Genomic DNA, 12,854 nt, shown 5'->3' on the forward strand with positions numbered 1-12,854 from the left:
TCGTCAGTAACCTGAAAACATGGAGGCTGCGGTCTGTTACTCATTTGTTGCAATCGATTCGCTAGGTTTGTGTATATTAAACCTCGCGACTGGTCGGCTACAGTGAATAATGCTGCGTTAGTCGCATCGTAACGTAGTGCGGTGAGTAAATTCGTACTTACAAAGACGGCTTGTGGATTCCGGCGTACTCGCTGTGGACTTGCTCTTCTGTAGTTCGGTTTAATTCACAGTGAACGCGTTCGGTGCGCGCGCGGCTCAAGTCTCCACGGAGCAGCGGCGGTGCGCGCGAGCCGTACAGCGGTGCCGTTCTTGATTTGACAGTTCAGACAATGAAAACAACTAACACAAACGCGCTCAATCCAATCAAGTTGTAGACTCGAGGCGAGGCCGATTCGAGAAACCGTATCTCGCGGCGAGACACGAGAGCGTCTCGCGTTCGAGGCGGGACGTGACTTAAAACCGAATTCGAGCGAAAAAGGTGACTGACGAAAGATCAGCGAGACGTTTGGTAACACCAGCTGCAGCCCATTCACATAACCCCCGACACTAAATGAAATAAAATAAAAGCGTTCATCAATGGAATTTTAGAGGGTGGAGAGGGAGAGCTGAAAAAATAGGCTTTGTATTAAAAAAGAGAGAATATATTATACAATGGAGTTGAAAGAGAAAGGGAAGCGTGTTAGGAGAATGATGAGAGCCGCACATGGACGTGTGGAGCCAGAGGGAGTGAATGAGAAGATGCTAACTATACGCTCGCATCAGCATCAGCCTCGCCATGCGGATGGAGGAGAGGAGACGGGCGGAGTATGTTGGAAAAGGTAATATGGAAATGAACCGTTTCTCTTTTTTTTCTCGGCGAATGGGATTGAGCAGAAAACCGAGACAGGGCGCGAAACTCGGCGGTTTTTCAGCAGCGCGGACCGCAGAAAGAGGGGAGGGGACATTTCGTTATAACGCGTTTGCAGGTTTGTCGCTAGCAGGCAGAGCAAGCCAACGCTGGACGATAATTCATCAAACTGGCACTGATGTAGCATAGGCATATTAGAAATGCTAATTACGTTGGCTAGAGTGTAAAAAGCACGTGCACGACGGAAGGGCTAAATCAATTGTGCACCCTCTGACCCCTGCTGGTGGCACTGATTCAATAATGACACTTAGCAAACAATAACTGAAGCGGTCCTAAGGTGAGCAGCAGGTTTGTTGAATCGGGTTAGGTAGGGGATGACAGCAGCGGCCTATATTTTCTCCCTCAAAGTTTTAATTGCCTATCGAAACCATCTTCCTGGGGTTTAAGAATAAGGAGGGAGATTTGAAGAACGCCATTTCTGCACTTATCTGTTTGTTTGTTTTTTACGTTGTAGAAAATTACCTGAAGGCAAAGTCTATGCCGGATGTGGAATTAAATTCCCGTGATGGGAAAAAGAAAGAAAGAAAAACGTAATCCATCTTAAACTGGATTTTAGGCTACTGGTTTTAGCTGGTTTCTCATTCTCCCCGTGGGGCTGATTTTATAGGCTGTTGGGTACTTTTAAACTTTTAAGCCACCCCTGGCTGGACCAGCTAAGCCAAGCTAAGGCCTGGTATTTGTCACAGCAATGGTAACAGTATAAACAATATAGGCCTAATAAACAGTTGTAAGGACCCTTCATTTTTATCACCCTGCATGGACCTCAAACATGTGTCCACAAAAGATACTGACAGTGGTCAACTAAATAATTTTCCATCTTTTTTTATTTAATGCAAGGTTTCGTTTACAAATTCAGTTGGCAAACATTTCTCTGCTCGTTTGCACGTGTGTTTGCGTTTATAAGGAGCAATATTCTGCCGTTCACAATAAGAAACAACGACAGATTCAAATGTGAATATCCAACTCACAAAAAATGAGCATTCATGTCATATATCTCTGACAGGAATAACATTATTATTATCAAGCAACTTTGTGCCTGCAGGAATTTCTTAATATAGCTACAAAATGAAAATGAACTGCATGCACACAGGAGACACAGACTTCCATTAACGTTACATACTTAGTAAAGATTATATCAGGAATATGTAACACAAGCCGCAAATTGCACACTAATGGGTTTTATTAACCTATATATTTATGTGTTCTGCAGGTATGAGTCATAAGCAAAGAAAAAAACCAGCTCCTGTTAACTCAAAAAGATCTCTCCCGCCATCTACAGTTCAAACTGAGAAATTGCACGCCGCGACCGCAATTCTTGAACATAACGCCAAAAATATCAATTAATACGTTCTAAATAATTTTTCATTTTCAATTAAGCCATTCTAATAAAGGCAAAACCATTCGGGGTAAAATATAATAACTAGTACTCTCCTTAATACATTTATTTAAATTATAATTGAATAAAGCATATACTCTCTGTACAAAAACTGCTGCACGGAGAGCAACAACATACAAATTGCACTGTTTTGAACTTCACTCCATGCAAACAAAGTTAAACGAAGTGTTTCTTTTGCAAATTCTCTCTCGCGGCGGCGGCAGCGGCGGCGGCTGGGTCCTCTTCCGCGAGACTGGGGCCCGGATGAGGTAAACAAGTCACGGGACAGTAAAGGCTCGCGAAACCCTATCGCAACAGTGACGTTGGATCAGAGAGCGCCAAAACACCCTAGCAGCGGGCTCCGATTGGCCGCTCGAAGAAGCCGCGAACCTCCTGATTGGCCGAGAGCGGAGAGCTACTGTAAACGGCCACGGACAACAACAATATCCGAGCCGAAATGAGATCATACACACGGTAGTGATAACAACAACCGGACTGGAAATTTGCCACTGCTACCGTTTGCGGCGAGAAGACAATCACTTCGACTAAATGTCACGAAAAACGGGATCTTTTTTCCATTATTTTTGGCCGACGACGTTTTCAGATGAGCACGACTCGACCTTAGAAATATGAAACTTATATAAAGTAGCAATTGCAGCTATTGTTGTTGTTTGGGTGTGTCACATGCCATGAGGCAATCAATATATGTTGAGAACTGGAGAAGCTACTCTTAATCGTACCGGAGAGAAGAAGGAATAGCATCTAGTGCCACTGACAGCTGAGACGAGCACATTCATATCTATTGTCCTGGAATTCGTCCAGATCCACAGGTATGGATTTAGGAAAGCCAGCCAATGCTATTAAATTTTCAGAAATTCATCTAACAGTCAAAGCTGATAATTTAATACCAAATAATATTAGATGATTAATTGTTTTATCCCATTTAAATTGCAATATTAATATACTAATCTGCTATCGCCAGCTCTTACAATGGATAACACGTTGCATGACCATCAAGGTGATTCCAGCACCAGGAATGACAAAAAGACAGGAAGAGAAGAGACAATCAAAAACCACGGACAACATCAGGATCAAACCTTGCCGAACATTTCTCCCCAAGGTGAGAACTTTAGAGAAGCACACTTCTAGCCTTTAAACAGGTCAGCATTTCAGGTTACGTGTCACAGATTGACCTAGATTTGACGAACGTTTCTGTTATGGTTTGACGACGTGCTTTTGCAGGGCGTGTGCGGCTCTATTCAGAGTCTCAGGTGTATACGGTCAGCCGCTGGCAGGAAGCAGAGCCCCAGGATGGAGCATTGGTGGAGGAGAACGGAGGAACGGGAGATGGGCTTCCGTTCAGAGGCCGTTCTCAATCGGCTCCAGCTGCTCTGTGGAAAGCGAAGAAGTACGGGCGACAGCTGAGGAGGATGAGCGATGAATTTGACACGTGGCTCGACAAAGGGGTGAGCTTGCTATATAGTCCACCGAATGCATTTCCGATAGATCGTAAACCTAGTATTAAGGTGTTTCGTTGGTCCTAGGAGGTCAAAAGAGCGAACAGCCACAAGCAGACCTACCGAGGATGGTTCTCGTTCCTCTGGAGTCCCAACGAAGAGGAGGGCAGAGAATGAAAGAGTCACCGTCAATAACAGTTACCGGAGAGAGCTGCACTCAGATGAAGGCTGGTCTGATCACCATCATGGCCTTTTTTTGTCAATCAACGTGCTCGAGCTAGTACAAAACCAATCTGAGAGAATGGTAAAACCACTGCAATAACGTACTTTTGATTAAAGGAATTGTCAGTGTTAGTTTAATTTGACAATCTCAAGAGGGACAATCTCTTCTAAAATCTTACAGTTCATCAGACAATCTTTCTAAATACTGATTCAAAAAAGGAAACTCTATCAAAAACTATTTATTTGATATGTATTAAATTCATATTTGACAAAGAAATGTGTTTTATGATGTATTTTATAGATGGATATATAGATGTGCGTTTTGTTGTACTGAAGGCTGGAGCGGTTGCTTGCGAGATGTAAATATAATTCAAGGACTGTGATAATGGATAAAGTAAGTTGTGAAGTACAGGTTAGTGATGGTAACAATAATACGGGTAAAGTTATTTCAGTTCATTTGTTGCTGCATCTCAGGTTTGTTTGTTTTTTTAATGCCAAACTGTTGTGGTGAATAACTAGTAAGAGTGGATGAGATCAGTTGTTCTGCCATCTCTTTTATGCTGGCTACACTTGGATATGTCACCAGGAAAAACAATTCTTCACTGCCTTTCGTGTACATATTTCTCGATTGTAGAGTCGTCTGTAGTCTCTATTGGATTTCTGTTTGTATTCCATCTGCTGGTCTTTTATGTAAAACAACCTTCAATTTCTGCCAAACGTACAGATGAGCAACACAAGTTCTGTTTCTGTATCAGCCTTGACAATACTTTCACTCCTTTTTCAAGCTCCTTGTACATATTTATACTTGTTGACATAGATTGAATAACGGATGAACTGCTTGAAAACTTTTTAAAACAATCACAAGTTTTTAATCTTTTTTCTATCATTTTGTGTTCAAAATAAAACGATTTTCTGGCTGAGTTTAGTGTTACGTTATTTGTGTCCGCGATAAAGAAAGGTAACGCTTTGCATTGATCTTCATTTAACAAATATTAATTTTTGGTGAGTCACCCAAATAACCTTGTCGTAAAATGGTTATCCGTGCATAAAATTTCATTATAATTCTGACAAAAAAATTATAATTCACGCTCTCAAAGGCGGATTCAAACGCAATTTTATTTACATTTAATACTAAAACAAGCATGGCATTGAATCTATTTACAATGATAATTTTCAGGCTTATGCTATTATGCTAGAGTCTCGTTTACAAAACCTGGTTCCACAGTTCAAGGCGTCCAGCCTCGTTATATCCATCTCACTTAGCTGGAAGTCAAACACCTGTGCGTTCTCCTGCACTCTGCAGGGCTGCGAGGAGCGAGGCAGAACCGAGATGCCTTGCTGCACAGCCCACCTCAGGAGAACCTGGGCAGGGGTCCGACCACAGCTCCTCACTATATCCATTACCTCGGGCTCCCTCAGAAGAGCTCCTTTACCCAGCGAAGAGTAGGCCTGGAAGTGGATGCCTGTCTCCATACATAATTCCCTCAGTTCCCTCTGGATCAGCTTGGGTTGACACTCAATCTGGAGGACCGCTGGGGGAACGCGGCAACTCACGAGCAGCTCCCTAATGTGCTTTGCAGTGTAGTTTGAAACCCCTATGGCCTTAAATCGCCCGCTGGCATGGAACTCCTCTAGGGCTGCCCAGCTTTGCGCTCGATACTCTGAATGACGAGAATCCCCTGGGTCAAAACCCTCCACCCCAGGCCAGTGCACTAGATAGAGGTCAATGTATTCACAGTCTAGTTGCTCCAGACTCCTCAGGCAGCCTTCCTTTGCCCTCGGCCCATGGTCTAACGGGGCAAGCTTGCTGATAATGAACACGTCTTCACGGCCAAGGCCATACTTGGGCAGCAGCTCTTTGAGGACTTGCCCTAGATGTGCCTCATTTCCGTAAACTGCACCTGTGTCAAAAGCTCTGTATCCGGCCTCAAGTGCAGAACTGACAGACCGTTTCAGCTGCTCATTGTCCTGGAGCTTGTATGTGCCCAAACCCAACAGTGGCATTTGCACTCCTGACATCAACGTTACTGACGGTAGTATCATTTTTATAACACTACAAACAATTCATCCCTAAAAAAAGACAAAAAAACAAAACAAATAGTGTTTTTAAAGAAATTAACGATTTGGCGTGTATTACAATAAAATCCCGATACAGAAAATAATAAAATAAAATTTTTTTTGCCCTTCAGTTCTGAGGTACATTGATTATTTAAAAAGGTCAAATATAGGTTCTTGGTTCTGAATTCATTGTTTGAACTGCAAAAAAGGAACAGAGTTTGCTTTTAAAATTAGCGTGTTAGTAAATCATAATTTCGACATCCGTAAATAGTAAGTCGATTTTTTTTAGAAGAATTTTTCTTACGTGGCATCCGTGCTTAATATTAAAATAATATCTACTAATTGTAATGTTCTACAGCTCCAGTTAAATAACCTTACATTAAATAACCGTAGGCTAATCACTCATACGTAAAAGTAACTTTGTTAGTTAAAAGTTTATACTCACGTACGTAAAATAGCTGACTGGAGCGGCTGAACGCTGTTTAAATTCAAACGCAAAGCGCGCCAAACTAAAACAGGATCCGCGTGCTCCTACAGTACGTGACGCCGTACGTGACGCCTACATCCGCTGGGGCTCTTTCTTGAAATGCTATGATGGATGCAGGATTTCTTTTCAGGCAGCGGAGGGCGCTTTTATTGACTTTTATTGGTAATTTCAATGGTCATTTACTTGACCGTGTGTGTGTGTGTGTGTGTGTGTGTGTGTGTGTGTGTGTGTGTGTGTGTGTGTGTGTGTGTGTGTGTGTGTTCGGGGAACATGCGGGTAGGGAGGACTGAAGAACTGCAGAAAGTAACTGTGCAATGAGGTAAACAAATTCACGACACAGGAAAATGATTGAATAACCATCACGTTGCCTTTATTCACAAACAAATATGAGAAACACATACATGGAAATGGGCATTAAATCAAAATATGAAACACCTGATGAAAGTTATTTACATTGTAAGCTACTAAACATTGTATTTATTGCATTCTCGTATTATATACACAGCACATACAGAAACTGTCTTAAAAAAAAAAAAAAAAAAAAAAAAAAAAAGAGAAAAAGATAAATTTAAAAAAAAAACTGTGTACTGATAGACCAGAAAAACTAACCCTAACCCTACACAACTGCACATTTGATTCAAACTCAAGGCTTCACGTACTACTGTATGAAATTCTTTGCCAGACTGAAATCAAATAATCTTATGTTAATTTTTATATGGGTCATTCTCGGGAAACAGTAGACTACCATGCGTGCTATAAATATCTAGGACAAAAAGCAAACAACTTAAAATATATTTTACCTCCTTACAATTACAACCTTGCGCCACAATATTCAGAGAAGTGATAAATAAATGTTTTACAGACGTGACTGTAGCAGCAGTATGAATGCTAAAGCCTGAATAGCTGCAATTCAAAATGTAAAATTGTAATTTATATACAGACCTACAGCAACGTTAAAAGAATGGTGATCAGTTCAACAATTCATTAGTCAAACGTAATTCTATTTTACACAAATTTAATAAAAATAGTCTTTACATAACTTAAATATTATGATCGAGACGAATTTAAGCATCTAAATATACCGATATTAAATCACAGGAACACACAAACACCCTAAAGTCTACATATGAGCCAACATTTCTGTTATATTGTCCTTCTGATTAGATTTCACTTTCACTAGCCTGAAATTTAGGAATGCCATTTCCTGGAAGTTACCTCATTATGGCATTACTTATTTTGGGTTCAATCTTTAAATGATCATTAGAAATGCCAAGCGTGATGCTACCAATTCAAGGAAAGAATTTCTCACATTTTCTACATCTATTAGAAACACATGTACGAGAAGTTATAAGCTGGGGACTGAAGTACAAATGAGGCATGTAGCACAAGAAAGGGAAGAAACATTTTAAGAAGCGTAAAACCGTTCCACCTGTTGAAAGAGATGATTATAGATGACAGCAGAGTGCAGACTTTACTGAAAGGCTCTGAGGAGAAGAGGTAAAAATCACACTTTATAAACACTTGACGGACATCATGAAACAACTGCACCGACTATCAGGATGAAGTGCTTCAAGAACAGTATGTGACCGTTCTAATAATATCGCCAGTGAAAAACTAAAGCAAGTCAAGCAGGCTCTACCGGCACACAGATACATACAATAACGTGCAACGTGACAAGGAGAATAAAAGTCTGAACAATTCAGCTTGAAATGCTACTTACCTTCACTTTTAACTCACCCATCCTGATGAACCACACCCAGCGGTTACAGTAATTCGAAAGAGCATCACAAATTCATTCATCTTGACTAGAAGTCAAGAAAAAAAGACGATAAAGTGACAGGAATTTACTTTTTGTTTTTATATGAAGGGTTGAGGCGGAAAGTGCAATTTTTAAACGAATCCGTCGGGCACCTTACACATGAGCGACCAAGCCAAAAGGACATATCTATTATACCGGATGATAACGTGAGCGGGTGAGACATGAGGTAGAAATTAAAAGAGACTCAATTAAAAACGAGTGACATGAAAACGTTGCGTCTAAGTCAGTCGAGTTTTTATTCAGGCGGCAAGATGACAGCGACTGGTAGAACATGAATCTGTTTTCATAGGTTTAAATCAAAACAAGCATAAGTTTCGAACCTGCTCGAGTGGACAATATGATAGAGAGAACGGTTTCGGATAAACAGTCGAGAAAACAGGCTTTTTTTTTCTTTTCTTGTTTTTAACAAACGTACATTTTAAACAGAAGTGTACGCTAACAATAGGCAAACAGCAGTAGTACAAGTAGGACAGGAAACAACGTTGAGTATTCAGTAATATTTTCAATCACAAGCACGTCCATTATAATGTGAAGTCTTTAATAATCGTTAAAAACTTTCTGAGTCTGCGGAGTCGGCAAATCAGCTGTTTGTCTAATACAACGAGTTTTGGAAATACAGTGTTGATATTGCACGAATGATTCAGTGTTGTTTTTAATTTATTAGGCGGTCGGCGGCTGGTCGTTCGCTTCCTTTGACCGGTGGTGCTTTATCCTAGGATGCGGCAGCGGATCCGAAAGTTGAACGGCTGGTAGATGCGGTGTGCTCGGTTAGCCGGTAGGATGTGATTGGTTGATCAGTCAGTTAGCACACAGCTCCGCCCACAACAACCTCTTTACCCTTTTCCTCTCTGTTCCTTCCCACTGGTCTCACTCACGTCCGACATTACTTCTAACAACATCATATCAAGTTCATTTGCCTAGACCAAGGTAGTCAAGAGATGAGATTCAATTAAAAAAAATATATATATTTAAACTCAGAAAAAAAAGAGATAGCTTAAAATTTAGTTATGGACTCCCTAAAAAAAAAAAAAAAAAAATTAATAATAATAATAATAATAATAAAAATAAAAAATTACCTCCGAATTACTTTTCATGCAAAAGACGGTGAGAATTAAATTAAACTGAATATTCTTAAATACTAAATAAAAAAAAGGTAAACATTAAACAACTAATTTCCTGTTGGGTAGACTATTCATGTTGAAATATAAATGCAAAAAATATACGCATGTATATATATATATATTTGAGCGATCTGTTGTGTTTTTGAAGTGCATGCTAGAGTAAAATGAACTGTGAATTTTTTTTTATAAGAAAATACTCAAACCGATATGCCTGGCAAATATAATACAACGTAACATGCTATAAAAATTCATGTGTATTTAACTTCCTACTTGCTGTTCCTTCATCGGGCGGAGGTAAATTTATTAGTTCAATGAGTACAGTATTAGCTGATTGACCCGTTATATCTAAAAATCGCTACAACTATCACAGAATATTAACCAAAAAAAAAAAAAAAAAAAAATCACCCCTAACTCCCTGATGTTAAGCCCCTCTTAGATTACTCAACTCCTTGAAAATAAGGGGACGGACAAACTTTGCTGCTTAGTAGCTACGGCTGAAGCCATTGCTGTATTTGTCCTCCAAATAATCATCCTTATCAAAGCCTGAGCCGAGAGAGTAGCGCTGATAGTGGGAGGAAGGAGCGGCGGTAGGGGGAGGGGGCGCAGTGCTAGCGCCGTTGCGGGCGAAACCCCGGCCAAAGCCGGCAGTAGAGGGTGGAGGGGGAGGCGGAGGCAGGAGAGGGCGGCGACCGCCAAGAGGACTGCGCTCACGGTAGTAACGACCGGCGAGGGGAGGCGTGACCGGCCGCTGGGGGGGCGGAATGCGCCGGTCGTATGGATCCCGATCGTAAAAACGCGGGGATGGGGCGGCGTACGGGTCGTGGCGAAGGCCCCTCTCGTACACATCGCGTTCGTAGTAGGCGCGGGGCGGCGGCGGCGGGAGAGGAGGGGGTGGAAGTCGACCACGAGGCGGATAGTATTCACGGGGTGGCGGGCGTGGGGGGAGAAAGTGAGGATGGTGTGGGTGAGGTGGATAGTGATGCGGCGGAGGAGGAAAGTAGTCCTCCCCTCGGTCATTTCTGGATGGGTTACTGCGGGAGAGCGACACAAAGATCTTTTGGCCCTCCAATTTGGAGTGGTTGAGCTTTGAAATGGCCTCCAGAGCCTCGCTTTCCCTCTGCATGTGAACAAAGGCGTAGTTCTTCACAATATCGCACTCCACCACCTTGCCGAAAGGCTGGAAGAGCTCCTTGATTTTGGCGGCGGTGACGCCTTCGGGAACATTGCCCACGTAGATCTTGGTGGCATTGCGTACCTTGGTGGTGGCGTATTCGACGGTGATGCGGGAACCGTTCACCTCGTGCTTGTGCAAAGCGGAGACGGCTTTCTGCGCGGCCTCTTCCTCGTCCATGTGTACGAAGCCATAATTTTTAAGAATGTCACAGTCGGACACAGCGCCGTACTTCTCAAACAAAGCACGGAGCTCGTCTTCTGTGGTCACTGAAGCTACATTGCCAACAAATATCTTCACCATTTTGGAAAGGAAGAACAGCAGTGCGTTTTGGGATCAGTCTTTGGTTGATTCGCAAGTGCAAGGTATTACAGGATGAAGTTCCTAAGAAAAACAAAACAAACAAACAAAAAAAAAAAAACGTACAATGAACAGGCAAAATATATGCAAATCAACTTTACCAAGAATTTTAAATGTAAAACACACAGGATGAACCACAACTTCCCTGCTGCCAGTCATCATTTTTTTTCTTACTGGTATTTAAATAAGGTTTAAATCATACCAGTCAAAATATGTATTACTCATGAAGGATTATGAACTAAGCTTCACATTGGGGTCGTCATAATCCTGTTTTATGTGGGTTTTAAGTCACTATTATTAGGCATTGCAATTATTAAAAAAATATTTATTGGAAATTATTACCACATAGCTGTGCTGAATGATAGTTTAGCCACCACGCTACAAACAAACAACACTTCCGAACGTGACTGACCAATCACAATCAAGTATTGTAATAAGGAGAGCATAATCGTTTTCACTTTTAGGCTATAGCTCATAACGTGAGACAATTCCTGGTTCGCAGTATTTATCCTATTATGCAATCAACCCGAACTGTGTTTAATGTCCAATGAAAAGAGTTAATCTGTGATCCAACGTATCAAAAGATGACCTGCATCTCAATCATGCAATGTCTAAAGCTACCGTGCTAACGCTAGCATCCATTCGCTCCAGACGTAAGTAAATACAGTATTTTGACTAGACAAGACTCTATAGAGATTACGACTGAATAGCATTCGCCAAGAACAGAAACTCACATTGTAAAACAAACACGTGCAATTACAATTCAACATTCTCGGTTCACGTGAGGACGACGTTCAGTAAAAAGAGACTATCGGACAACGGAGTGGATACATTTTTTGCATCGTAATCATTCAAACAGTCGCACCGTGTCTAGAACCGACGGGCGAAACACGAAGAGAACGGTTTTTAGTCTCTCACAAAGCATAACCTTTAAAACTTACCTTCGAAACGCAACTATATCGAAGACATGGGCAAGCTCGCCGATAATGGATGATGACGGTGTCAGTGCCTCGTTTGAGGGCTGGGGGAGGGTCACAAAAGCGCTCGACTGTCGGGGAGTTGGCGCCTCCTACCGACTGACCCCAGTTAGTGATAACGAGTCCGAATCATTTCTGCGAACCGGTTCTTTCAAACAATTTCTTCTTCTTCGTTTTTTAATGGCGGTTGGCATGCAGCTGGCTAGGAGCGTGGGCCAAGACGGCAAAACATATTTCCTAACATCTATATCCTCATATCTGGATCAGGCATTTTAGATAAAGCGTTATGAATTTATACCATCATCACATGAATACCTTTGTGATATTAATTTCTCACCTCAATTCTTAATGAATTCCATTCCAAATATTGTTCTTATACGTTGCACATTACATTATAATGTCATGCAGTTTCCTCTTGATCCCATTTCGGTGTTTAACAAGCTCGAATGATTCAGTGTCTATCACATGATCACGTCAACACGTAACCCGCAGTACCTAACGGTAAAACTTATATATTTCTGTAATTTATTAGTAACATTTCTTCTATTTGGTTATTCCGATCAACTTACATTTCATTAAAAAAAAAAAAAAAAAAATCGGTCGGATCGATTTAGTGTGATCCATGATCCGATTCGAAAAACTATTCGTTCGCGAATCGGAAATAACTAATCCAGATGTGCCCATGACAGAGGTGGCATCCGGTGTCATTTTTTGTTCCCTTCCTCTGATTGTTCTGCAGTTTACAACAAAATGGCCAATTATTTGAACTAGACATAATCCAATTCACACTGCTTACAAATGAAGAGTTAATTAACAAAAATAGTTTAAATAATAACAAAAAATATAGTTACCCAAAAAGTAACCCAAAACAATAAAAACGTAACCGCTATGAAAACACGA

The 12,854-nt window shown here is 41.2% G+C and overlaps 4 protein-coding genes across 6 annotated transcripts in view; 1 reads left to right on the forward strand and 3 right to left on the reverse strand.

The window, feature by feature from the left end:
* slc8a4a (solute carrier family 8 member 4a) overlaps nucleotides 1–1,537 on the reverse strand; it is a 55,548-nt gene extending 54,011 nt beyond the window's left edge. Inside the window, exon 1 of the mRNA XM_043221261.1 lies at nucleotides 162–1,537. The gene's annotated coding sequence lies outside the window, so the exon portion shown is untranslated. The remainder of the gene's footprint in view (nucleotides 1–161) is intronic.
* Nucleotides 1,538–2,605: 1,068 nt separating this feature from the next.
* bada (BCL2 associated agonist of cell death a) lies at nucleotides 2,606–4,881 on the forward strand. Of its 2 annotated transcripts, none has more exons than XM_043221270.1 (4): nucleotides 2,606–3,112; nucleotides 3,265–3,402; nucleotides 3,525–3,748; nucleotides 3,827–4,881. In XM_043221270.1, the coding sequence occupies exons 2-4, from the start codon at nucleotides 3,273–3,275 to the stop codon at nucleotides 3,914–3,916; spliced, it is 444 nt and encodes a 147-aa protein (XP_043077205.1). In that variant the 5' UTR covers nucleotides 2,606–3,112; nucleotides 3,265–3,272; the 3' UTR covers nucleotides 3,917–4,881. The 2 variants fall into 2 exon arrangements, with proteins under 2 accessions (XP_043077205.1, XP_043077206.1); XM_043221271.1 differs by having other exon boundaries at nucleotides 2,608–3,112; nucleotides 3,830–4,881.
* A 177-nt stretch (nucleotides 4,882–5,058) lies between these two features.
* zgc:110782 (uncharacterized protein LOC541358 homolog) lies at nucleotides 5,059–6,669 on the reverse strand. Of its 2 annotated transcripts, none has more exons than XM_043221269.1 (2): nucleotides 6,465–6,669; nucleotides 5,059–6,031 (listed from the first exon to the last, which is right to left on the reverse strand). In XM_043221269.1, the coding sequence occupies exon 2, from the start codon at nucleotides 6,002–6,004 to the stop codon at nucleotides 5,141–5,143; it is 864 nt and encodes a 287-aa protein (XP_043077204.1). In that variant the 5' UTR covers nucleotides 6,005–6,031; nucleotides 6,465–6,669; the 3' UTR covers nucleotides 5,059–5,140. The 2 variants fall into 2 exon arrangements, with proteins under 2 accessions (XP_043077204.1, XP_043077203.1); XM_043221268.1 differs by having other exon boundaries at nucleotides 6,469–6,668.
* A 363-nt stretch (nucleotides 6,670–7,032) lies between these two features.
* On the reverse strand, nucleotides 7,033–12,061 carry zgc:77262 (uncharacterized protein LOC402952 homolog). Its single transcript, XM_043221267.1, has 2 exons — nucleotides 11,919–12,061; nucleotides 7,033–11,001 (listed from the first exon to the last, which is right to left on the reverse strand). Exon 2 carries the CDS (start codon nucleotides 10,918–10,920, stop codon nucleotides 9,928–9,930), a length of 993 nt encoding a protein of 330 aa, XP_043077202.1. The 5' UTR covers nucleotides 10,921–11,001; nucleotides 11,919–12,061; the 3' UTR covers nucleotides 7,033–9,927.
* Nucleotides 12,062–12,854: the final 793 nt, after the last annotated feature.

Source organism: Puntigrus tetrazona, chromosome 21 (assembly GCF_018831695.1).
Source record: "Puntigrus tetrazona isolate hp1 chromosome 21, ASM1883169v1, whole genome shotgun sequence".
NCBI lineage: Eukaryota > Metazoa > Chordata > Actinopteri > Cypriniformes > Cyprinidae > Puntigrus > Puntigrus tetrazona.

What these genes read in the sequence shown, in the direction of transcription:
- bada (XM_043221270.1), top strand. Translation starts at nt 3,273, where the DNA reads ATGGATAACACGTTGCATGACCATCAAGGTGATTCCAGCACCAGGAAT. An exon ending in GCCGAACATTTCTCCCCAAG is followed by an intron (nt 3,403 to 3,524) that starts GTGAGAACTTTA and finishes GTGCTTTTGCAG; the next exon opens with GGCGTGTGCGGCTCTATTCA. An exon ending in ACACGTGGCTCGACAAAGGG is followed by an intron (nt 3,749 to 3,826) that starts GTGAGCTTGCTA and finishes CGTTGGTCCTAG; the next exon opens with GAGGTCAAAAGAGCGAACAG.
- zgc:110782 (XM_043221269.1), bottom strand. Translation starts at nt 6,004, where the DNA reads ATGATACTACCGTCAGTAACGTTGATGTCAGGAGTGCAAATGCCACTG.
- zgc:77262 (XM_043221267.1), bottom strand. Translation starts at nt 10,920, where the DNA reads ATGGTGAAGATATTTGTTGGCAATGTAGCTTCAGTGACCACAGAAGAC.